The sequence below is a fragment of the Hipposideros armiger genome, unplaced genomic scaffold, assembly GCF_001890085.2.
Source record: "Hipposideros armiger isolate ML-2016 unplaced genomic scaffold, ASM189008v1 scaffold_20, whole genome shotgun sequence".
Taxonomy (NCBI): Eukaryota; Metazoa; Chordata; class Mammalia; order Chiroptera; family Hipposideridae; genus Hipposideros; species Hipposideros armiger.
In genome coordinates this window covers 1,954,056-1,977,517 of record NW_017731370.1, presented here as the reverse complement: position 1 = coordinate 1,977,517, position 23,462 = coordinate 1,954,056, and the positions used below count along the sequence as shown (strand labels likewise).

The window sequence follows — 23,462 nt, the reverse complement described above, 5'->3', positions numbered from 1 at the left end:
CGCTGGCGACTCACGGCAGCCCAGCTCCAGGTTGAGCTGTTGTTCACCATCTTAGCTGCAGAGGGCAGTGTCACTGGCCCTCATGTGGGATCCAAAAGGGGTCCTGCTGCTCAGAGCTGGTGTCCCAAGCCAGCTCTTAACCAACGCGCCACTCAGCCGGCCCCAAAATATGTAACATTCTTAAACAGTGTATGGAACATAGTCATTTCTTTCTAACTCCACAGTTACTGTCATAAACTCAAGTTGTACTGCATTGCTTGTTCCTACAAAGGCTGACCCCCAAAATGGGGTGGTTTGTTTTGCTGTCAGTTGTCAATCTCAATGGCTTGACAAAAATGAACTTTATTTAATGCCACTTCTTGCTCTGTCTGATCCGCTGTCAGATCGAAATTCAGATTGGAAGGTTTCTACAAGTAGTGTATAGGGCAGGAAAGAAGAAGGAGGTTTGGGAGGACTCTCCTTTGAAGTAAAATGCGCGGGCTTTCTTGGTTCCTTAACAAATGAGGATTGAGGGCCCTGTGCTAGGCTTCTAGTTCTTCTGTGCTCTTTCAGTTGTCAGTCTAACGGGCTGCACTGTGGACACTGGCACATCTGTCAACTGCTGGGAGACCAGATTATTTCCTGATCCTTAGCGGTACTCCAGGTTACTGGCCTGGAGAACTCCAGAACTAGCCGTGTGTATGAAAATTTATATTTATAAACAAAGATTGTTTGCTTTATAGAAAGAATTTTTGCAGGATTTGTTGAGATGGAAGCTAGCCATTCAAACCCTGTTGTTACCATTTTTATCCACTAGGTGGAAACAATTACAGTACGGCCTGTATTGAAGACATGTACAGTTTTTATACTCTGTATATATCCCTTAAGTAAGGATGGAATAAAAGTATTTTACACTGGATTGGCTTTCGTGTAGGAAAGAAATGAATATTAATAGATATCTGGGAAAAAGGAGGATACTTGGTACAGTGATTATTATTTCTTCAAGTGATTTTAGCCTCCCTTGCCTAAGAAGAGATGTTACGAGCTTTTTGGGGGTGTGGGGTATTTTAATGTCATCATGAATAGTGTGAAGTTTATCTTCAGGAAACTTACCATAAGTAGATCTGCTCTTCCAAAACTTGGTGTACTTTAGTTCTCAGCCTGGATACTTAACAGGTGTCTATCTTGCTGGTTTAAAAAAAATGAATTCAAAAATAATGGGAGGTACAGTGGGCAGTGGTAAGTTGTTAACAAATAAGGAAATAATGCTTTAGCATCTGGTGGTTTTAAAATCTACCCACAAATTCTTTGATATGCTTCTCTCTAAAAGGTGGGCTTCCTTCCCCTCCCTCTGAGTATAGGCTGAATTTACTGATACCCTTCCAACAAATAGAATATGCAAGTGGTGGTGTGTCACTTATGGCAATAAAAGGCATTGCTGCCTCCTTGCTCTGTCTGGTATCACTCTCTGGGAAAGCCAGCAGCCGTTTCTTGAGGATACTCAAGCAGCACAGTGGAGAGGAGCTGGAGGTGAGGAACTGCCACAGCCGTGTGAGGGAGCCATCTTGGAAGCAGATTCTCCAACCCGAGTCTATCTTTCAGATGACTGTGATCCTGGCTGACAGCTTGACGGCAGCCTCATGAGAGACCCTGAGCCAGAACTACTCACATTAGCCACTCCCAAATTCCTGATCTACAGAAACTGTGAGGTATTAAATGTTTGTTGTTTAAGCCACTATGTTTGGAGTAATTTGTTAACACAGCAATAGATAACTAATATGCTCTCTTTGGAAAAAGTTGGGTACCCAGGATATACTGAGCTGTTACTTTAAGGATAGAACCTAGCTTGCTTATTTGAAATTATGTAAAGTCAACATAAACTACAAATATTCCATTTGTTCTCAGGGGAAACTAGACCTGAGAATGTCTTACCTTTCAGGTTTGAGTCCATGGTATCTCAAAATAGAACTAACCTCCCAAGGAACATTTAATAGTCCTCAAATTTCATTTTCTAAGAATATTAGGATCAATTTTCTGCAAGCCTGACTGGGGCGAATCCAAAATGAAACCAGAGAACTTGAGAACACTCTGACCTTGAGAATTCAGTGAGCTAAACAACTGCACAGCTTCCTCAGTCAGTTCCCTTCTGCATTAGCTGTTGAGTTGCTGGCAGCTTGTTATCAGGATGGACTGTTGACAGCATGCACTTGTTACCAGGTTCTCAGATGAGCATAGTGCTGTGGCAATAGTTCATGGCCTTTTCAAAGCCAGAGGTGATCCTGTCTCACTAGCCACTGCTAAAACCAGGCAAAGGTAAACTGCCTGCATGTTCCAAGTGACAGATGTAGTTCGTCGTCTCCAGACTCCAGACTTCTCATACAAGAATCTCATGCATGTGCTCAGGATACCTGTTCTGGTTCCGTCAGAGCCAGCCCTGCAGAGTAATAATCAGGAGCATTCCAGGTCTAAACTGTACTTGTGCTGAGATTGGGAACGGGGATGGGGGTTGGGAAGGAGAATTCCAAAGGAGACCTGGCCAACTCTTGCCAAGAGAAGCTGAAAGCATAGGGAAGGGCAGCACTGGCAGTCAGGTGGTCTGGGCTTGGTCCTCGTCCTGCTGGTCCCTAAGGCGCAGGCAAACTCCAAATCCTTGCCCTCAGAATCTTCTGTAAAATTACAGGTTTGGTACTCAGGCTCAAAGGAGGCCACGGGCCTGCCGCCCACGTTCAGGGGCTTTTCAAACAAAACGTTTCCACTTCCTTCTGGTTGGTTAATAATCATGGCCATAAGGTGCCCCTGTCACTGAGGGAAGCAGGGGACATCCCTCCATCATGTTGTGGTGGGGAAATAGCTGTGAGCCATTGGGCAGGGTGATCGCAGGAACATTCAGCCTGATCCTAGGACCCGCATCCCAAGACAGAAGTGGACAGGATTGCCTGCCCTTCTTTACCATTTCTCAGACTCCGTGTCCATGTTCTGGAGACTACTTTTCCCTTCAGAGTTAACTTGAATTTCATCTGAGGATAAGGTTTGAGAAGGTGAGCACTGATTTGCCTTAGGTCCCTTAGTCTTAAACAGTGGTCTAGAGTGCATTATTGTTTTAAGTTTCTGGGCCAGATGAAGGGCTTCAGACCCTAACATATGCAGCATGGACTGCCTCCTGCATTTTCTATGGGAGATGACATTTCCCCACAGGCACCAAACATTCAGTATTTGGGAAGTGTTTCCAATTTCTACAGAAAGTTCCCAGTTATTTGTGTAGGTGATAAGGTCCTGAGTGCAAGTCACACCTGAACAGGAAATGCTCAGGCTTCCAGTGTCTGGAGGACCAAGTAAGAAATAGATATGACAGGTCTTTGTGATCTCTGTCAGATGGTCTGCATCTTTTCTTGAGAAGCCAGTTGAACAGTCATTATTCCCAAAGACAGCTTCATGTACCCTGCCCCAAGGTGTCATGAGTTGGTAAAGCCCTCCTTCTAAAGCTCAGTGTTACACCCCTGCCAGGCAGTGTGCTAAAGCCTTGATATGCATTCTTATTTCATCCTCACAGCTCCTGAGGTAGATATTAGTACAATTATCTCCATTTTTCAGATGAGGAAAGGCTCAGAGAGGTGGTAATTTCTCCAAGGTCACATTAATGGCAGTCAGCATGTGACTTCAGTCCTGTATGTGACAAAGCTAGTGCAATTAACAGATTTGTATGCCGCCTTTTAGAGGTCAAAGCCGCCTATGACTTGCACTCTTTCCCTCCACTCCCTCCCTCCTGCCATAATCTTTGTCTGCCCCAAGTTGTGTATTGGAACCAGATTGGTGATTCCACCCATTGTCTCCAGCATATATTCAGCCCTGTGCTTCTCTGTAGCTGCGGAGCAGCCCAACCTCCATGCTCTTCTGGGTCTTTCTCTCTCTAAGATCAGTTGTCCTTTAAATCATCTTGTTTTCTTGTCCCAGGTCATCATGAACTTTTGTTAGTTCCATTTCCTTTAGCACTTGATACATTATTTCCTACCCACGAGTTCCTTTTCAGCTAAATGTTCAGTTCCTTGGGAATTGGCACCACCAGAACCAGGATTCCGTCAGCTGCAGGGAAGGCCCAGGCGGAGTACTGCCAGGCAGACAGTAGGGATCTCTGGAGCCCCGCAAACAGCAGGAGACTGGAAAGACAGGCAGTTGGCATCGGGGACATTCAGCTGCAAATTCCTAGGACCAGCTACTGGATGGGAGTCAAGACTAGACTCTTATTCCAGGGGAATCTGGGTATCAAGCCAAGCAATTAGATGTAGAGAACAGGGCAGGAATACAACTGCTGGTACTGGAAGACAGGGAAGGGCTTGGTCCTGGAGAATAAGATTAGAACCATGGTATGAGGTCAAAGCAGGGCCTGCAGCAGAGCTGACTGGGTGTTACACTGTGGAATGGTAGGTCTTGAGTCCAGGCTAGATGTCCAGCCATCACTAGATAACCAGGGTGGCCAGGTAGAATGATTAGTATGAGTTCTGAAATCAGACCCATCGAATCCCCTTTCCACCACTAACTAGCTTACCTTGCATGTTACTTAGCTGTTGTGCAACAAATCACTCTTAGAAGCAGTAGTATTATGCCGTGGAAAAATTGTGTTAAACAAAATTAAATGGGCATCTTTCTTTAATACTTCTCAGACCTTTAATATGCTCATGTTGTGAGTCTCCCAGAGGAACCTATATTTTATGGCATCTTCCAGAACTAATGTCCCAATAAGACTTTATCAAGGAGCACCATGCAAGAGCTCTTTTGGTAAACATTAACCTAGCACAATGCTAGGCATTGTAGCGGCTTGTTAAATACAATAGTTTTAGGAAAACCTACATTCAGTTATCAGAATCCACTCACCTGGAAAATTATTTATGAACTTTCTCAAGGCAGTCCAGTGCAGTGGTACAGAGAATGGCCTCTGGACCTGGTTGTCCTAGCTGCGTGGCCTTGGAAAAGTTACCCCAGTTTCCTCTTCTGTAAAAGAGGGACGATGAGAGAGCATCCTCCTGGGAAGGTAGTTGTGAAGATCAAATTAGTTAATAATACATTTGGTTAGAACAGTGCCTGGCACACAGTAAGCATGATAGGTTAGCTATTCGAGACAATGAATTTTAGAGAAGCTTTCAAGAATTTATTATTTTTATTATTATTATTGTTAAGATTTTATTGGGGAATTGGGGAAGGGGAACAGCCAAGTTGCTGTCCTTCAGTCGTAGTTGTGAAGGGCACAGCTAGCTCAGCTCCAAGTGCAGTCACCATCCGGCCTCCTGTTGGCAGCTCTCAGCCTCTCACCTCAAGGTGCCGTGTTCAATCTTAGTTGCACGGGGTGCAGCCCACCATCCCATGCAGGAGTCAAACTGGCAACCTTGTTGTTAGGAGCACGTGCTGTCTCACCAGCTGAGCCATCCTCCCACCTGTTGGCAGCTCAACTGGGGTGCAGCTCACTGGCCCATGTGGAAATCGAACCGGCGACCCTGTTGCTCAGAGCTCGTTCTCTTAACCAACTGAGCCACTCAGCCGGCCCTTCAAGAATTAATTATTAACTGCTGTTGGGATGCTAGCTTACCATTTTTCTATGTAAAATTCCCTTTTACTCACACAGAAGATTGATTAATAAACAGATTCTGCTTGAAGTCACTGTCCCTTTTAAAAAAAATAAATCACAGGGCCTCAGACAGCTGTTTTGCCTCTATGACAAAATCTAAATAGATCTCAAATACAAGAGATTTGTTTAATGCTCTATTAGGTGAAGATTGAATGTTCCTTTTTTTTAGAGGCAATTTGTCTTTACATAGACATTTTCTGATTAACGAAATACAAGTTACGATAACTCATTTCAGACAAGCTTATATTACAAAAAAACGTTTCTGGGGCCGGCCGAGTGGCGCGATGGTTAAGAACTCGCTTGGGATGCCAGAGGGCCCCGGTTCGGATCCCACATATGAGGGCCAGTGACACTGCCCTCTACAGCTAAGATGCTGAACAACAGCTCAACCTGGAGCTGGGCTGTTGTGAGTCGCTGGCGACGGCGTAGGCTGCAGTCCCTGTAGCAGTGGGTTGCCATGGGCTACCGTGTGTAGCCAGCAGCCAGCGTGAGCGGCCAGCAGCCAGCGTGAGTGGCCAGCAGCCGCAGTGAGCGGCCGTCCAGAAGCCGGCGACTGATCTGCCTCGCCAGGGAAGAGCGCAATGATGGTGCCAACTTGGGCCAGTGAAGCAGTGTCCTCCACAACTAGAGTGAAGAACAAAACGACAGCAACTTGTCTGTTCCCCTTCTCCTAATTCCCCAGTACTGTTCCCATCCCCCCAATTACCCAATAAAAATCTTTAAAAAAAAAAAAAAACGTTTCTGTAGCAAAACATAGGTACAAATGCTGGGTGAAATTAATTAGGTGGCCAAAAAAAAAAAAGCTAAGAAATCTCACAACCTAAAAAATAATTCTATTCTTGCCACACACGTAAAGATTTTAAAACATTTTTTCAGCTATAGACCTTAATTTTTCATTTGAGAGGGTAGATTGGAATTATAAAACTTTGAACTGTAAGACATCAGAATAACCTTGTTTGCAGTAACCGAGTCCCACAGAGGGACTGATTTGCCTGAGGTCACTAGCTGGTGGTGGAGAGACAGGCCCGGAGGGTAGGTGCTCCAAAGTCTTGTCCAGTGGCCTACAGCAGCTTCATGTTATTTAGTGACCCCTGCAGAGCTGTCCAGCTGCCCTGCCTCCCCTACCTAGGAGGTAGAGGCATGAAAGGTGTGGCAAGTGAACTTTATCAAACTCCCTGGGGCAGCTCTCCATTCCAAGGGCTTTTGGTATTGATTCCTTTACAAAACCTAGAGTCATCCCTTATACTGAATTTGTTTGGAGCAAATTTCTGTGCTGCAGGTTACAGTTGACCTCAACCTGGGCTGCATGTTGAGGACTAAAAAAAAAATGCTGCTGCCTGGCTCCCATTCCCAGAAATTCTGGCTTAATTTCACATCAGGAGTTTTAAAAGCTATAGACCCTGCTCCAGAGCAATAGCTTTCCTGAGGAGAAACAACTGAATTACAGATGGACCCCATTTTAATTTCCTTCTGTTGTAGTCAGGTAAAGGACTTCAGCTGCTGTGTTGGTTATGAAACGGGTTGTGCACTTTGTGATGGGCTTGTGTTGGAGAGGAAGGCTGTGTCAGACCAGATTGGGGGTAAAGAAAGGACAAGATTATCATTCAGTACTTAACTGAGCACCTACTATACGAGATAGGACAATTAAGTTCACGAACTTATCCTAAGAAAAGTGCTACATACCTCATTGCTGAATACCACTACAGTTACCTTCGAAGTACTCCCCTTGGGAAGCTATGCACCAACGCCTGCGCCTAGTCCACCCCTCAAAGCAATTTTGGAACTCTTTTACTGGAATGGCCATCAGAGCTGTCATCATATTATCCTGGTGTCCTGAATGTAATCAAAATGTCTTTCTTTCAATATTTCCTTTATCTTCAGGTAAAGAAAGAAGTCAATGCGGGCCAGATCAGGTGAGTAGGGAGGGTGTTCCAATACAGTTATTTACTGGCTAAAAACTCCCTCACAGACAGTGCTGTGTAAGCTGGTGCATTGTCATGATGCAAGAGCTATGAATGGTTGGTGAAAAGTTCAGGTCATTTTCGTCTAACTTGTTCACGCAGCCTTTTGAGCACTTCCAAATAACAAATTTGGTTAACTGTTTGTTCAGTTGATACAAATTCATAATGAATAATCCCTCTGATATCACAAAAGGTTAACAACATTGTTGCAACAAGCTAGTGAACTTCATTGTCAGACCTCGTATATGAAGCACTGGATACCTGGAGATGGGAAGCACCTATAATCGCCGCCCTCACACAGCTCACAGCTGGGCTGACTGGAGACCACAGTGAAGCTGACATTGTGTACGTCCTTGCAACCAAAAGTATTTTGTTGAGACTCAGTGAAGGCACTGTGCAAAATAGGACATGGCGATCCTCAGATGAGTAAGGCAGGGGCCCCATCGTCATTTCAGTGGGTACGGTAACACACACACTCTACTGTAGTTCAAGGTGGAATACGAGATGTGCCAGAAGGGAGCTTTGACCGAAGCACCTTGGGAGTTTGGAGGAGAGGTTTAATGTGCAGTCTGTGTGTGGTGGAGGTGGGGAGACCTCAGGGAAGGCTTTGTTCTTTTTTGCAATCACTGCACTGATTCACTTGGCACCTATGAGATCTCAGCCACCGTGCCAGGTGCTGGGGTGTAATAATGAAAGCTCCAGCTATTAAGGGGCCACCTGTCAAATGGAGAAGAATAATAAATAATGGGATTGCTTCAAATCTAAGAGCTATTCATTGTGAGTTGTATCCTAATTTTGGAGATGTTAAAATTTGGAAAAAAATATATTTTAGAATTCATGAAATAAGTAACAGATAACCCATAGTGCTTACAATGGACCAGTGTCCTAAGTGCTTATTATACATTGCAAGTTTTACTTATTTAATAAAAGGCAGTTATATGTAGTGACAAGTGGCGTACACTGAGTAGGCTCTTGGGAAATGGTGAATAAATGAGAAAATGAATGAATGAATATTATAAGGATAAACCCTCTGTCCTCTCCCCTTTCAAAACTGTGGTGCTATCAAGTGCTATTTAGTGTTAACAGCCACTGAGAGATAGACGGCACAGTAATGATCCCATTCCTTATTTCCTTTTCCTTAATTGTCCCTGCTATTCATCTATGTTTATTTTCCTTATAAACTTTGGAAGTAATTTGCCTCGGTTAAAAAGCATTCTGTTGGTAGTTATAATATTAAGGATGTATTATATTTAAAGATTAATTTAGGGAAAATTAACATCTATATTTTGGCATCTTTCTTTTCAAACAAGATATATTTTTCCATTTATTCAAATCTTATAGATGGTTCTTTAAATTTTACATTATTTCAGATTCCGCTTTTATAATCCCAGTCTTTTCTTTGACATTAATTAGGATAACTTGTCATTTTAAAGTTCGAAGAACCTTAAGAGAGAGCTAGGCATCCTCATGCATTAATTAATTAATTAATTAATCATCTATTTAAAAAGTATTTGAGACCAATTATGTGCAGTGCTAGATACTGAAGATACAATGGTGAATAAAAAAAAAGTGATTGCTGCTCCCACGGAGTGTACAATCTATAAATACATATTGATTTTATTCCCAGCTTGGTTATTATCTCTGTGTCTTCTGGTATATTCAACATGATTTTTCCCTTAGACTCTTTCTTGGTTTGGGTTTTCCGAAAAGCACACCCTGAGACAAGAATGTGAGCACAAGTAGTTCATTTGGAGAGGGAGTGGGAATGTGAAGGAGTGGAAAAGTGGAAGGGAGGAAAGCTAACACAAAATATGTTAATGAGCAGATGACTACAGTGGACAACTGGGGTCAGTCCTGCTGACACCTTCTGAGAGACTCAAAAGAAAGTACTCTGAATCAGCCCACCAAGGGGCAAGGAAACTGGGCAATCCTCTTCCTTATTGGGAATTTGAACTCCTGGCCCTTCTGGCCTGCCCTGTGTGGCCAAGAATGCTCTTGCAGCCGGAGAGGCTCCTCAGGCAAAGGAATGCAGGTGCTTGAGATAGGAAGCCATAGATGCAGGGGACTGCCCATGGAAGGTGCAGGTGGCCTCAGAGCTGGACTGAGGGGACATGAGTGGGGCACTGATGGTACCTACTACATACATCGTCCATTAAGAAAAGGGAGCAGTCGGGCCAGCCGAGTGGCGCATTGGTTAAGAGCTGGCTTGGGACGCCAGAGGGCCCCGGTTCGGATCCCACATATATGAGGGCCAGTGACACTGCCCTCTTCAGCTAAGATGCTGAACAACAGCTCGACCTGGAGCTGGCCTGCTGTGGGTCGCCAGTGACAGCGTAGGCTGCAGTCCCTGTGAGTGGCCGTCCAGAGGCCAGCGACTGATGTGCCTCGCCCGGGAAGAGCGCAATGATGTTGCCAGCTTGGGCCAGTGAAGCGACGTCCTCCACAACTAGACTGAAGAACAAAACGACAGCAACTTGTCTGTTCCCCTTCCCCCAATTCCCCAGCACTGTTCCCATCCCCCAATTCCCCAATACAAATCTTTAAGAAAAAAAAAAGGGAGCAATCTTTGGAAAGCATATTTACATAGAGTGGGGAAGGGGGAGATAATGGGAGAGAAAATCAGGCAGTGTGGGAAGTTGGTGTAACTCAGAGAACAATCACAATAGTATCGGTCAATAGTATTGAGTAATCACAATCAAGACTTCACATTCAACTTTAAGTCATCGGTGAATTGCATGACAAGATTAATGATGCCTTTTGGATATTTGTATGTTGGTAAGGTTTTCTCTATGATGCTTTTGAAACATGATAGAAAAGGATTTTTTCAAAAGAAACAAATTTTATCTTTTGCCTACTTTAATATTTTAAATGGGAAAATGAAAAATAATAGGTATCACTTTGAAAGCTACATTTGACAGTAAGATGACATGAGGGGGAGGATAGGATGGAATAAAGAGCACTGGCTTTGGGTTTGATCCTAAATCTTTTCACTAACTGGCAGTGTGACCTTGAACATGATGCTGATCTGCTCTCTGAGCCAGGATGTCCTTACCTGGAAAATGTGACAGTACTTTCTTCACATTGTTTTAGTTTGGGTTTCCCCCAAAGCAGAACCTGAGAAGAGACACTTCCGGAGTTCAGGAGTTTGGGAGGCTTTAAAGCTTCAGGTATATTGTGCCTCTGGAAATACATATTCAGCTCATGACTACTTTCCCTCATGTTAGTTCCAGTGGAAGCACTATTTTTAGTTTTATGATTTTTTTCTTGTTAATAGCAAGCTATTGTTAGAATGGCACATTTATTGTTGCTATGGGTTGGTACCTTTTCTTATAAAAAGATGTGTCTTAGAAGAGGTGAACATTTTTCCTATATTACATACACTGGTAAAATACTCCGTGGGAAAAAGAATTCGGTTTGGCAGAGTAAGGAATGAAGACAGACAGGTAGGAAAAGCTGTAGCATTGCATGGAGCAAAATTTAATATGAAATCCAAGGCTCATGTCTCTACCCCGCCTTCCTTCCTTTTCTTGGTTCTAAATTTTAAAAAATTAAATTTCCTCTCTGATGCCTCAGGTGTTTTTTGTGTGGCTGTGAAATACAGTTGGCAAACACTATTTTTATAAACCCATTACAAACTTACATTACAGACCTTTAGTTAGCGCACAAATGCCAGTTCTTGGCTGAAGGAGCCCTTTCTGACCTACCACAGGTTAGGGGGTCCCCTCTTAGCTCCTAAGTTACACCTATGCACACCACTGACAGCTTCGTGGCTTCGGAACTGTAGATGCTTCCAACCCGCTCATCTTCCTGAGAAGAAAACTGCAAAGCCAGAGAGGTGAAGTGACTTGCCGGAGGCCCCCAGCACATCTAGGGCTGGACTCCTCCCCAGCCCAGAGCACACTCCTCGGTGATGAAATTGTCAGACAGGGAATTCTGGGTGTGCCTTGGTTTGTGCTGAGGCCCAAAGGCTGAGGGGCTAGATGTCCTGAGTTAGACTTGCAAAGAGGCGCAGGGTGGTGGCTGGAGTATTCAAGGGTTGAAGTAGGACAGTGGAGGCAAAACTTGCTTTCAGGGAATTTTCTGAGGACTATTGCATTTCCAATGGGGGAGGGAAAGAGGGCGCTCTCCCCTCAACTTCAACCAAAGAGAGGGGCTCAAAGGGAGGTAATTGGAGAACTCGATCTGTGGCCCCTGGAATTTGGGGTGTACAGTGGAGTGGGGTGTGACATACCTAGGGAAGAGCATGAGAGCAGCAGACGCTGGGCTGCCCTCAGAGCTGGCTGCCCTTCTCCCAAGAGCAGGGGCAAGAATATGTGTTTTTCAGGGAACAATAGCTCAAGGAATGGAGCTGAGACCTACCCACAGAGATGATACTGTATCCGTTTCCTAGGATGATTGTTAAAAATTACCACAAAATTGGTTGCTTAAAACAACAGGTATTTATTATTCCCTCACAACTGTGGAGGCCAGATGTCTGGAAGCAAGGTGTTGGCTAGACCGCACTCCCTTTGTAGGCTCGGGGGAGTATCCAACCCTTGCCTCTTCCGGCTTGTGGTGACTGCTGGCATTCTCTGGCTTGTGACCGTGTCACTAATCTCTGTCTCCGTGGTCATATAGCCTCCTTCTGTGTCAAATTTCTGCATCTATTAATGCTTTGATTGCATTTAAGTCCCATCTGAATAATCCAGGATACTCTCCCCATCTCAAAATCACTTCTGCAAAGTCCTTTTTTATTTATTTTTTAATTTTTAAATTTTTTTTTTTTAGCTGAGCCATCCTGTCACCTGTTGGCAGCTCAGCGGCAGCTCAGCTCAGGCTGGGACTCGAACCGCTGTTGCTCAGAGCTCGCACTCTTGAGCGAACTCTTAACCAACTGAGCCACTCGGCCGGCCCTCTACAAAGTCTTTTTAGACATGTAAGGTTAACATTCACACTTTCCAGGGATTAGGACATGTTTGTCTTTTAGGGGCCGTTATTCAGCCCACCACAGGTAGGGAATTCCCTGAGAGAGTCTGATAGATGCCCAGGGTCGTGGGGCTCAGGAGGCCTTACTCATGCAGCAGATACTCCCACTGCTCACCTGTGACCCAGCTGCAGCTGTGGAGGGCCCTTCCCTGCTACCTCAGACTCCACTGTGTCCACCATTAAGGGAAGGCATGAGTCCTTTTTGTCTCAGGCTTCCCCAGAGCTTCTGAGAAACAGCCTAGAAGGGGTGACGGTAGTTAATGCACACTGGAGCAATTCTCAAATGATGGATAAGGGAGCTGGTGGGTAAGTGTCCGGCCTCCTGTCTTTCGAATGGATAATTCCGGGGGATAGTTTGTAAGCTTCAGCTCTTGGTGGAATAAACCCCCAATGCCTATAGCAGTGACCTCAGTAACGTACCTTTTAACGGCTTTTTATCCTTCCCGCTCCCTCACTTTTGAATCCTGGGATCACCTCCCCAATGAACTACCTATACTCAAATCCTTGTCTCAGGCTCTGCTTTCAGGCGCCCTAAACAAAGATAGAAGGTTTTCAGCCAGGAAATCCCCAAGAAGCCACAAAAGTGCTCCATGGGCGTCAACATGGTAAACCTCCATGCGCAGCAGGCACCTTTGTGGGATCTGTGCTGGTTTAGTCAAATCTTTTCTTTAGGCCACACTTCTCACCATCCCCTCCCCCCCTTCAATCACGGAGGAGCCAGAGATAGGTAGGAAAGGGGGAGGGAAGGAAACAGCAGAAACTGACCATGTCCCACACTCCCTTCCCCGCCACTTAGGAGTCTCAGGCCGAATCAAGCCAGGCTGGCCACAGTCTACTTACTGCCTTCAGCTCTTCTAACATACTGCTTACATTTGTCAATCCATCAACTCTGCTAGCCTCTGCATTTCTTTTAGATACAGAAACTGTCCATCAGCTAGAATCATAATACCATGATTCTGGTTTTAGATGTCCTCTGCTAATGGTTATATCATTCTGAAGCAGTGATCGGATCATTGCACGGCGTGTCTATAAAATGGCCAAATCCCACCTCGCAGAGGGTTTAGGAGGATGAAATGCGCTAAGTCTAGGAAAACACCTGGCACATGGTGGGTGCCTTAATGATGGGGTCTTTTCTACACTACCCATTCCAAGCTTCCCGAGAGCAGGTTCTTGGCCGAGTGCTTGCAACACCCTTGTCCCTTGGGTGGGATGACAATGAGGTGCACACAAGAGGCCCCCGTTGGAATTGAGCTCCAGGTGCCTGATAACCACCCTGCACTAGCTTCCTTCCCCCTCTCACTTCTTCACTTCTCTACCTGTGTTTCCTGAGATTCCTTACCAAGTAAACTACTCACACGCAAATCCTTGTCTCATGGGCAGCTTCTGGGGGAATGTAAACGAAGACAGGCACATCACTCACTTAGGTTTGAAATGTATTTGGGGCTTTGTGAAGCGAGGCCCTTTCATTCCCATAGTATCCACCCCCCTTTCTGCTTGGTTTCAGATCTTTGGATAATGCATAAACTACTTGGCTCAACTCAGATTCATCGTGGGGCCTGTACGATTGCCAAGCCAGTGCTGCGTCTGTGTTGGCTGAGACAGTCAACTAATTCAGTTGGCAGGTTTGCTGGGGCCAGGCCCCACAGTGATACCACAGAGACCCCATGGTTGTTTTAGGAATGCAAATCTACCTGTTTTCTTAACATGAAGATGACCTCAGATTGCTCAGGAACCATTGTCCTGGTCCAAATTTTCTGTTATTGTGAAGAAGGGGATGGAATATTATTACAGCCCATCTCTGCTTTCCCTTATCTTTAGTTCTATTAGGGGAAAATCTCTTTGGAGACTGTGCATTTGCTGTGGGTCAGTGTGTTCTCTTTGCTAAATGATGTGGAGAACAGTCCAAGGTAGTGGGAGAACCTGGAAGAAGTTGGAAGAATTTTCATCTAAAGCTCATTGAAGTTGCTGACTGTGGAACAAAAATGATATGCATGGCTAGATAATTTGTGAAGATTTATGGGAAAATGGGACCTTTGGGATTTCTAATCATGTAATTTAAAATAGCATAAAATACAGTGTAAAATTAAATTTAAAAAATTTAAAGCCATTAATTTTCTAGGCCGTAAGTCTCTAATCAGTAACCCTTGGACCCTTACCTGAATAGTAGGATAGTTTGGAAGGGTTTCTCCCCAACTTCATTACCAGAGGCCTGACACCTTCCAGTGCTAACGTAACAGGAGGGTGGCTCCGATATTAGGGCAGAGGAGGAGCTGAGGCTCTTTTTGAATAATAAGGTTTAGTAGATACATTAACAGGAGAATGAACTTCTCAGTGCAAAAGAGATATCTGATATTTTCATACATTCCAATCTAGAGGCCAGTCCACAGTGAAGCCTGTTTTCCCCACTCCCCAATCCAAGGGTGTAAAGTTTCCTGCTTTCCCCATCTGGCAGCAGAACTGTATGTAGGACAGAGGATGCTGAAAACAATGCTGACAGCAACCTATGCTGAAGGCCACATCTCACAGGAGGACTTTAGTTCCAGAGGATGAGGCAAAGGAGATGGGTTTATAGGGACTTGGGATCGGGAAGGGACGATGCATGAGGATGGAAGGAGTGGAGAGGACCAGGGGTAGGTCTCGCATCAGCTGAGTGCATGTCAGGTGTGAGTCCTGAGACACCGAGTGAAGCCTGCACCTAGGCTACTTCAGGGGAGAATCCCAATCATCCTGGGACTCTGCACTCCTTAGCTCATATCACTTAAGCTCAGAGCAGAAAAATAATAGAGCAGTGTGTGTGTGTGTGTGTGTGTGTGTGTGTGTGTGTGTGTGTGTGCGCGCGCGCGCGCGCGCGCGCGCACCTGTCTGAGGAAGAGAGGGCAACACCTTTTCTTCTCTCCAATCAGACATGTGAATTTCTTCAGTCTGTAGGATGGGAAGACAAAGAGATCCAGGCATGGATCTGACTAGTCTGCCCACACCTTGTCTTCTAAGATAAGCAGCTCAGTGTCCAGGCTGCATTTCTCTTCTGCCAATTTTTGTACTGAAATTTATGTAACCTTTGGTAAAGGTTTAAACAGTATATTTCTGGTTGGTTAAATATGGCAGCAAATTCCTTGCTATTCCTACCATTGAGAGGCAGAATCTAATGCTTGACCAATAGAATGCAGCAGAAGTGGTATCTGAGGTGAAGTCTCAGGAGACTTGCAGCTTTGTCTGGGTCTCTGTGAACATTCTCAGGGAGCCCTGAGCTGCCGTGTAAAAAGTATTACTATTCCGTCTGCCTTGTTGAAGAGGTCACATCTGGTCAACACTCCCAGCTGAGCCGCCTTCCAGCCATCCCTGCCAAGGTGCCAGGGATGTGAATAAAGCTGTCTTGCACTCTCTATAACAGGCCATCCATGAGGCGGACACCAACAAGTGACCTGTTGATGCCATGTGGAACAGAAGAATCACACAGCCATGCCCTGTCCAAATTCCTGAGATATAATAAAATGTTGTTTTAAGTGACTAAGTTTTGGAGTAGTTTGTTAAGCAGCAAGAGATAACTGGAAAAGTAATATAGAGGAAAGAATGTATTTTGGAGTTACTTCTGGACTCAAATTCTAGCTTCATTATTTATTATTATGTAATCACACTATTATGTGATCTTAACAAGTTACATAGCTTCTCCCAGCCTCAGTTTCCTCCTGTGTGACAGAGGTAGTTATATCTACCTCCTGGCCTCACCACAAAGATGGAATGAAAAACAGAAAACCGTCTGGCACATGGCGGGTTTCCATAGTAGTATTCCTTTCTCCTCTTCTCTGCCTCACCACAGTCTCCCCTCCGGCTTTCTAGGGTTCCCAGAGATGGGACTGCAGCAAGCACCTCCTGCCCCTGCTTCCCTTAGGACTTGATTGTCTTGTCTCTCTTCCCCAGCCACTCCCACCCATACCTGTTAAAACCTGCCATTTAAGGCTCGGAGGGAAAGCGTAGAATTCCAAAAGCATGTTCCTCTTGCTACTCTAGAAAAAAAAATTCTTTCTTTTTAACAAAATGTATTGACTTGAACAGCTACTCCACTTTAATAAAGAATCAGGGAAGGAAAAAAAGAAGTTACAAAGAAAATTAGATTTATTTTTAAGTTTCCTTGTAGTCTATAGGCTATCAGTTTTTATTCCAAGCTATCAGAAGCAGGAAAGAGAATAGGGGCTTTTGTGTGCCTGTGGAGAGGTGGAACTGTCATAACCAGGAAGTAGAAGAGACTTGCAGGTGGAGGCTCTTTCTCCCTTGGTCAGTTATCATCAAGCTGCCCAGGTGCCAGCAGGGGCCCATCTACGCACCGCAGTGACAGGAACTGCTCCAGCGGCGACTCCAGAGAAGAGGCCCAGAAATGGACACTTGAATTATTCCAACACTCTAAACCGCCATACTTTCAAGGCCTTTGCTCACATTTACTTGGAGCAATTAGTTGAAATGGGAAATTTATGAGCTTATGTTGCCATTGCTCCTAAATTTTAGGCAGTGTGCTACTCTACACGACAAGTCACAAAAGGGGGTCTCCCCTTCACCCCTGCCTGCAGCCCCTTTCACAAGCTTTACCACTAAGGAATTCATGTGTCATCGAGACTTGGAGGCAGGATTCACCTACTTGGCCTTCCACACTTTCCTCTTGGCCCTAATCCTTGTCTGTGACATGCACATTCCAGAAACCTGTGCGATATATAATTGCATGGCCAGCCTGTCCATCCTTCCTTGGGATGCCTGCTCCTTCCTTGTACATTTGTATAAGTTAGTCTGCATCCATTGGTACTGGAACGCTCTAGTAGATCAGGAATCGTTTCCAGGAAATTCTGAACACCTGGACCTCAGACAGGCCAGGAGTAGTTCACTGCCAAATAAATGACTGTGGCTAGTGTGTGTATGCACAATGCTTAACAAGCACTTTTGAAGTTAGGCTTTTTTAAGCCTCACGATCCTCCAGTGAAGTAGAAATTAATTCCATTTTATGGAGGAAAAACTGATGTTTGGAGAAATTATGCCCAAAGTCATAGAACTACTAAGGGACAGAGTCAGACCTCAAATCCAGGTTGTTTTGTTCCAAACCCAGCGTTCCCCCATTTCATTCTGCTTTCTGATTTTGATTGATGTTATTAATTAACTCTTTTCTTGTCCCTAGGTTGGATTTCAAGTAGGCAAGCAGGACCTTTTCCCACCAAAATGCCCAGCATTTTGGCTGGAGAACTGACTGCAGCACCCTGAAACCACAGAGATTGTTATCAATTCAGCTGTCCCTATATTCCAGCCAATTTGCCATGAGATTTTGAAGAGTATTAAAAGCCACCATGTATGGAGTTCTTTCTAGAAGCCAGGCCCTGTGATAGTCCCTTTACAGATGTTATCCCCCTTAATCCTCATGCCAGCTCTCTAATACAGGTATTATTTTTCTCATTTTGCAGACTGAGACTCAGAGAGGTCGAATCTCTGAAGAGTTGTGGAACTGAGATTCAAGCCTGGCCCTTGATATGAGTCATGGGCCTCCTGAACTCTCCTCACCTACCCTTTCCCCAGTCCTGGGGCCCTGCTCTGCCTGTCAGGGTAGAGAGAGAGCTGTACATTTTAGCTTCTGTCCCAGGAGGCTAGTAGCAACCCACTCTATGGGTACCACACAGGGGATTCCCCAGATAGAACAGGATTCCAAACAGGGATGGGAGAGAGGGTTGCGGACAGACCCCAGATGACAATATTTGCTACTCAGTTGTTAATGGAGCTTTGCTAGAAGGCCCCTTGGTGAGGAGTCCAGGTCAGCCCCCTAGCACAGCATGCCACAGGGGCTTTTGCTCAGTAGGCTTATGATGCAGTTCACAGGATCATTCCCATAAGATGAAGGGTCTATCTATAGTTTTTGTCTTTATCAGATTCTGAGGGGTCTGTTCCTACCCTCCCAGAACTTCCCCTACTCCCTACCTTGCTGTGTCTGTAGGAGCCAAGAGGACCCATTTTGTCCTCTTGAAAGGTTATTATAATAACATGAAAATGGGTCGTCTTTATCCCAAACTCAGAACTAGATCACCAAGATGACAAGTTTATGATGAAGTGTTAGGTGACCAGTCCCCAGTACTCCTCGAGTGGTCACCTCAACTAAGCAGGAAGCCTGAAATGGTTTCTCAGAGGATAAGTCCCAAGCTTTGTCCATTTTCCATCACAGGGCTGTATGGGAAATCTGCAGCAGACTCCTGAGTTTGATGAGGGAGTTCTTTATTTAGCAAGGATACCTTGGAGTAAACTGGTTCTCTTGAGCAGGTTTTCCTATGATCTAGATCCTACCCATAGCGATTTCTAAGCAAGAAGATCAGCGCTGCAATAATTAGGCCAATCCCAAACAAATCCCAGTATGGTGCAAGGGTGTTGTCCAGTTTTATCCATTTCCATTGCATTGTAAACTGCTGGCAAGAGACATTCTGTCAAAAACAAAAACAAAAACAAAAAAACCAAGCCTCCCACTTTGTTCATAACTATCATCTCTCTCCACCCCACCACCCAATGTTGCTTATTGGAGTTTTCGGAGACTTGGGACCCATTTGAGAAAAACTTACGTTAAAAAACAGGGTATCTTGGAGCAAGTGCACAGTTTCCAGTTTCATGAGGGCAAGTGACACAGGTATGTGAGCCTCAGGACTTGTTTGAGCAGCCATATCATATAATCTCCTGGCCATGTGAATGTCCTAGAAATAAAGAACAGCCCATGCTCATTAGGTACAGATTCTTTTGGGGTAAATAAACAGAAGCTATTGGTAGAAATATTGTAATTTACCTGGCGTAGGCAGAATGGCTCCCCCAAAGATGTTCATGTCCTGTTCTTTGGAACCTACGAGTATGTTATGTTACATGGCAAAGGGGACTTCGCAAATGTAATTAAGGTTACTAGATTATCCAGGTGGACTCGGTATAATCACATCAGCCCTTAACCACAGAGTTTTCTCGGGGCTCAGGGCAGACGAGAACGTCTGATGTAGTGGAAGGAGAACTCAGAGATTCTAGGCATGTGAAGGACGCAACCCACCACTGCTGGAGGGCCACCTAGAAAAGATGAGAAGGATTGCAGACAGCCAACAAGAAGTGTGGGGCTCTCAGTCCTACAAGTGCAAGAAACTGAATTTGGCCAACAACCTGAATGAGCTGGGAAGTGGGTGCTTTCTCAGAGCTCCCAGTAAGCAACACAGCCTTGATTTCAGCTTGTGACCCTACGCAGAGGACCCAATCAAGCTCACCCAGGCTTCTGACGTACAGAAACTGTGAGATAACACTTATTAAATCTGTGGTAATTTTCTATGGCAACCATAGGAAACTAGCACCGTCTCCAAAAAGGCTTTCTTGGATACCACATGGACCCAATATTAGGTAAGAGTCCAGTGAAAGGAGGAGGACACTAGGCCCTAAAACAAGTAATACAGATAGTAACAAGTATTTAAAATTCATAGTTTTCTCAATAGTATTTATCATAACTGAAGTTATAGAATTTTTTATTTATTTGTCCCCAGGTCTTTGAAGACAAGGACTTGGACTACCTGCTCACCTCTGAATTCCCAGTGCTTTATGAAATACTAAGTACATGGTAAGACTTTGATAATATTTGTACAATGAATGAATAGACTGTTTTGATTCTCAGGCTGGAATTTGATTCCTCAAAGGACATATTGTACTATATTTTTAGGGACGTTTGTTTTAACCGTTAAATTATGTCATGGCACTAAACATTTTTTTTCTTTAATTTTCACCTATTTATGGCTTATTTTTATTTGTTTGCTTTATTTTTGCTTTGTTTTCCCAAACGGAGTAATAAAAAGGCTAAGTAGAGTTGCTTTTAAAGGTTGAAGGGCCTTGGGCCAGCCCCAGAATTGTACTTTGCTTGGGTGCCTGTGGGTTATTTTCAAAAGACGGGGAAGAAGAGAGATTTTTCACAAATGTTGGTCATCTAGGATCTCTTTGTTGTTCCTCTACATCTCCCAGAACTTCAATACAGAGTTCAATAGTTATGAATCCTTGAGGCCTCTGCTAAACCATTTCTTGGGCGATGTCCTCTCTTAGTTAGTTGTGTTCTGCTTGTCATTTCTTAAATTTCCCCAAAGCTTTGTGATCTGGTAAATTGATTTATTGGAGAAACAGGAATGTTCTTGCTTAAAGTACTTAAAATTCAGGAGACTGTTGCGAACAAATCTTCTGGGCAACAGAGGAAATGGATGTTGTAAAAACTTTAACTTGTTTCTCTAATTAAAACAAATTCAGTGGGTGCTCATTCGAAAGCACCCTGAAGAAAGAATATAACAGCTGTGTCACTCTCCACATATGAAAGGTATATTGACTTGAATAGTTCAGGAAAAGGCAGCCTTTGTCAATATCTCTGGCATTCATTCTTATTTGAGGCAGGAAATAGTTATTAATTTATCTTTTGAGGCACAACTTTCACAATTCAGTCGCTAGATTTATAATAAAAAATTGCGAGAAGTATCATTAAAGTGGGATGAGCTCACTCCTTCACCAGGCAGCCTTACAATTTGCAATGGGGGTGGGGTGGGATAGGAAAAGTCTTTCTTTAAAATTCCCAAAGAAATTCCTGAACCCTTGTGGCTAATTAGGGCAACAAAATAAATTTTATTATTAGACTCTAAAATAGACTTGTTGTTCTTTATCCTAGTCAGTAGTAAATCCAAATAGTTCAAACAAAAAATTTCCTCTTGATAGTGTTTTGATGATGGCCAGGGTTTATTAAATAAGTCCATTGCACACCTAACCCACTTACATTTCACTTTTCTGTGGTACAGTTGAATTTATTTTGCCTTAAATTCGTTGATTTAGGAGATTATGTAACAGATCTACAGACTCTTCTTGAACAATATGTTTCTAACTAAAATGTCAGGTGTGCCAAAGTACTGCCCAATGTCCATATGTTCAAAATAGTTTCTTATAATTCAGAGATACAGAATTCTCCAGCAATAAAGCATCTGTTTTAGGAAAATTGTTCAATTACATGATGCAGGGGTTTTCCAGCCCCAAAACTTTGGGTGTTATCAGAAATTTCTTATACTGGAAGGGGATAGTTTTTTGAATAATTTTTGTTTTCTTATTATAAACATACTATATGTTAGAGAAAACTTTGAAAATCTAGACCTTAACAAATTTTAAAAACTACCGATAATCTCACTGTACAGAGATAAGCTCTGGTAATATTTTATACACATCCTTGCAGCATTCCAGCATTTTTATATATATTCTTATGTGCATACTTTTAATTTAGGAATTTTTCACTATGTATCATATTTTGTCTTCTGTTTTCTTAACCAAACAATGTATTTCAAACAATTATACCATCTAATATATTCTTTAGTCTATAATATTTTATTTTTAATGGTTGCACTGCATTTCATAGTAATGGCTAATACTTATTACATACTTTCACTGCATACCAGTCATCACTGTCATTTATTTAAACTTCATGATCATTCTATAGGGCAGATGATATTAACTCCAATTTAAAGATGAAGGAATTGAGGCACAGGGAGGTGAAATCACTTACCCAAAGCCATGTGACTTGGAAGGGGCAGAGCTGAGATTCAAATCCAGGTAGTCTGCTCCTATGCTGCCCACTTAACCACTAGGTAGTATTTTGTGTTCCCAGAATAATGCTGCAGTCAGTCCTGGGCCACAGTTTGTCCTGAACTTATTGTGCTTAATGAGAAGTCAGAAACTGGGGAGAGAGATGCTTCTCAGTGAAGCTATTAGGATAACTCACCTGCATCACCCTATTTTCAATGCCCTTGTCAAAAAATAGATGAGAACCACAATGACCCATTTTTTTTACATTGATTTACTAAGAGTTGATTTATACTTCACTTTCTTCTCCCAGATGGCTTAGATACAGAGATTGCAAAACATGATTCCATACCACACGTTTTTTGATTATCAGAGAAATCCTAATAATGATATTGTACTCACCCACCCCGTTTTGCATGAGAATTAACTAATAAAGATGATTGTGAAGTGCCTTGCTGAAGAAATTATTAATTACTCCACAATTTAAGTGCTGTGGAAAGCCTGTTCTAATTCTCTGGCTTTCATTAACCATCACTGGAACAAACCTTGGGCTTTTAATTATCAGCATATTCATTTTAAGAAATAGAAAAGGTGGTATCTCCTTCTGACTCTGAGATAACAAGATTAATAAACTTGGCACCTGGGTACTGGTTATTATTTTCTAACTGCTAAACAAAAGAAATTAATAAAGACAAAGAGCAATGGTCCCTCATCAACTAAGTCTAAAATTTCCATATCCAAGTCTGAGATGAAGTACAGCCCCCGTTTTGGGGTTTTTGTTTTTGTTTTTTCCATGTAGAGACTTTCAGTAGGAAATAAATACATCTGCAACCCTGACGGAAAAGAACAGAAATGTGGCCGGAGAGAAACGTCAACGTTTTTTTCTAAAAGTATGAAATATATGTCTGGACAATTGTTGTTTGACATTGTGAAGAAAGTACCTAGGAGAGTAATCTGCAGTGACTCCCAGAAGGAAAACCAAACACTGATGCGGCTGGCGGGCGGTGCCAGCTGGCAGTGTCCTCTCCTGCATAGTTGGCCCATGTTCAGAGTCCTTGAATTACTGGGGGTGGGAGAGTTAATTTGAATTTAATCCATGGGGTGGGGTCACTTTTATCCTTTATACAGGCAGTGCTTCTCTCACCATTATTGTTATGTTTTGCATGGGGAATGAGGAACAAAAGCTTTAATCTTATTGAAGCCTTACTTGGCAGCCATTCAAATTCTCTTCTGATCTAAATAACAGTCATTCCTTGCACTGTTTGACTACAAAGCCCTTTCACAAAGGTTTACTCATTTTCTCCTCCAAGCCTGGGGCAAGGGAGGTATCAGGTTCTGTTTTACAGATGTGGGTGGCAGCTGGAGAGGAG

At 43.6% G+C, this 23,462-nt stretch overlaps 2 protein-coding genes across 2 annotated transcripts in view; one reads left to right on the top strand and one right to left on the bottom strand.

The window, feature by feature from the left end:
* The window catches only part of NDUFAF5 (NADH:ubiquinone oxidoreductase complex assembly factor 5), a 61,169-nt gene extending 51,992 nt beyond the window's left edge, over positions 1–9,177 (top strand). The window contains exons 12-13 of the mRNA XM_019635253.1: positions 7,478–7,509; positions 7,751–9,177. The gene's annotated coding sequence lies outside the window, so the exon portion shown is untranslated. The remainder of the gene's footprint in view (positions 1–7,477; positions 7,510–7,750) is intronic.
* An 8,789-nt stretch (positions 9,178–17,966) lies between these two features.
* SEL1L2 (SEL1L2 adaptor subunit of SYVN1 ubiquitin ligase) overlaps positions 17,967–23,462 on the bottom strand; it is a 141,298-nt gene continuing 135,802 nt past the window's right edge. The window contains exons 17-18 of the mRNA XM_019635252.1: positions 19,098–19,226; positions 17,967–18,944 (exon numbers count right to left, since the gene is read on the bottom strand). Of these exons, the coding sequence (XP_019490797.1) occupies positions 18,825–18,944; positions 19,098–19,226 (249 nt within the window). The 3' untranslated portion in view covers positions 17,967–18,824. The remainder of the gene's footprint in view (positions 18,945–19,097; positions 19,227–23,462) is intronic.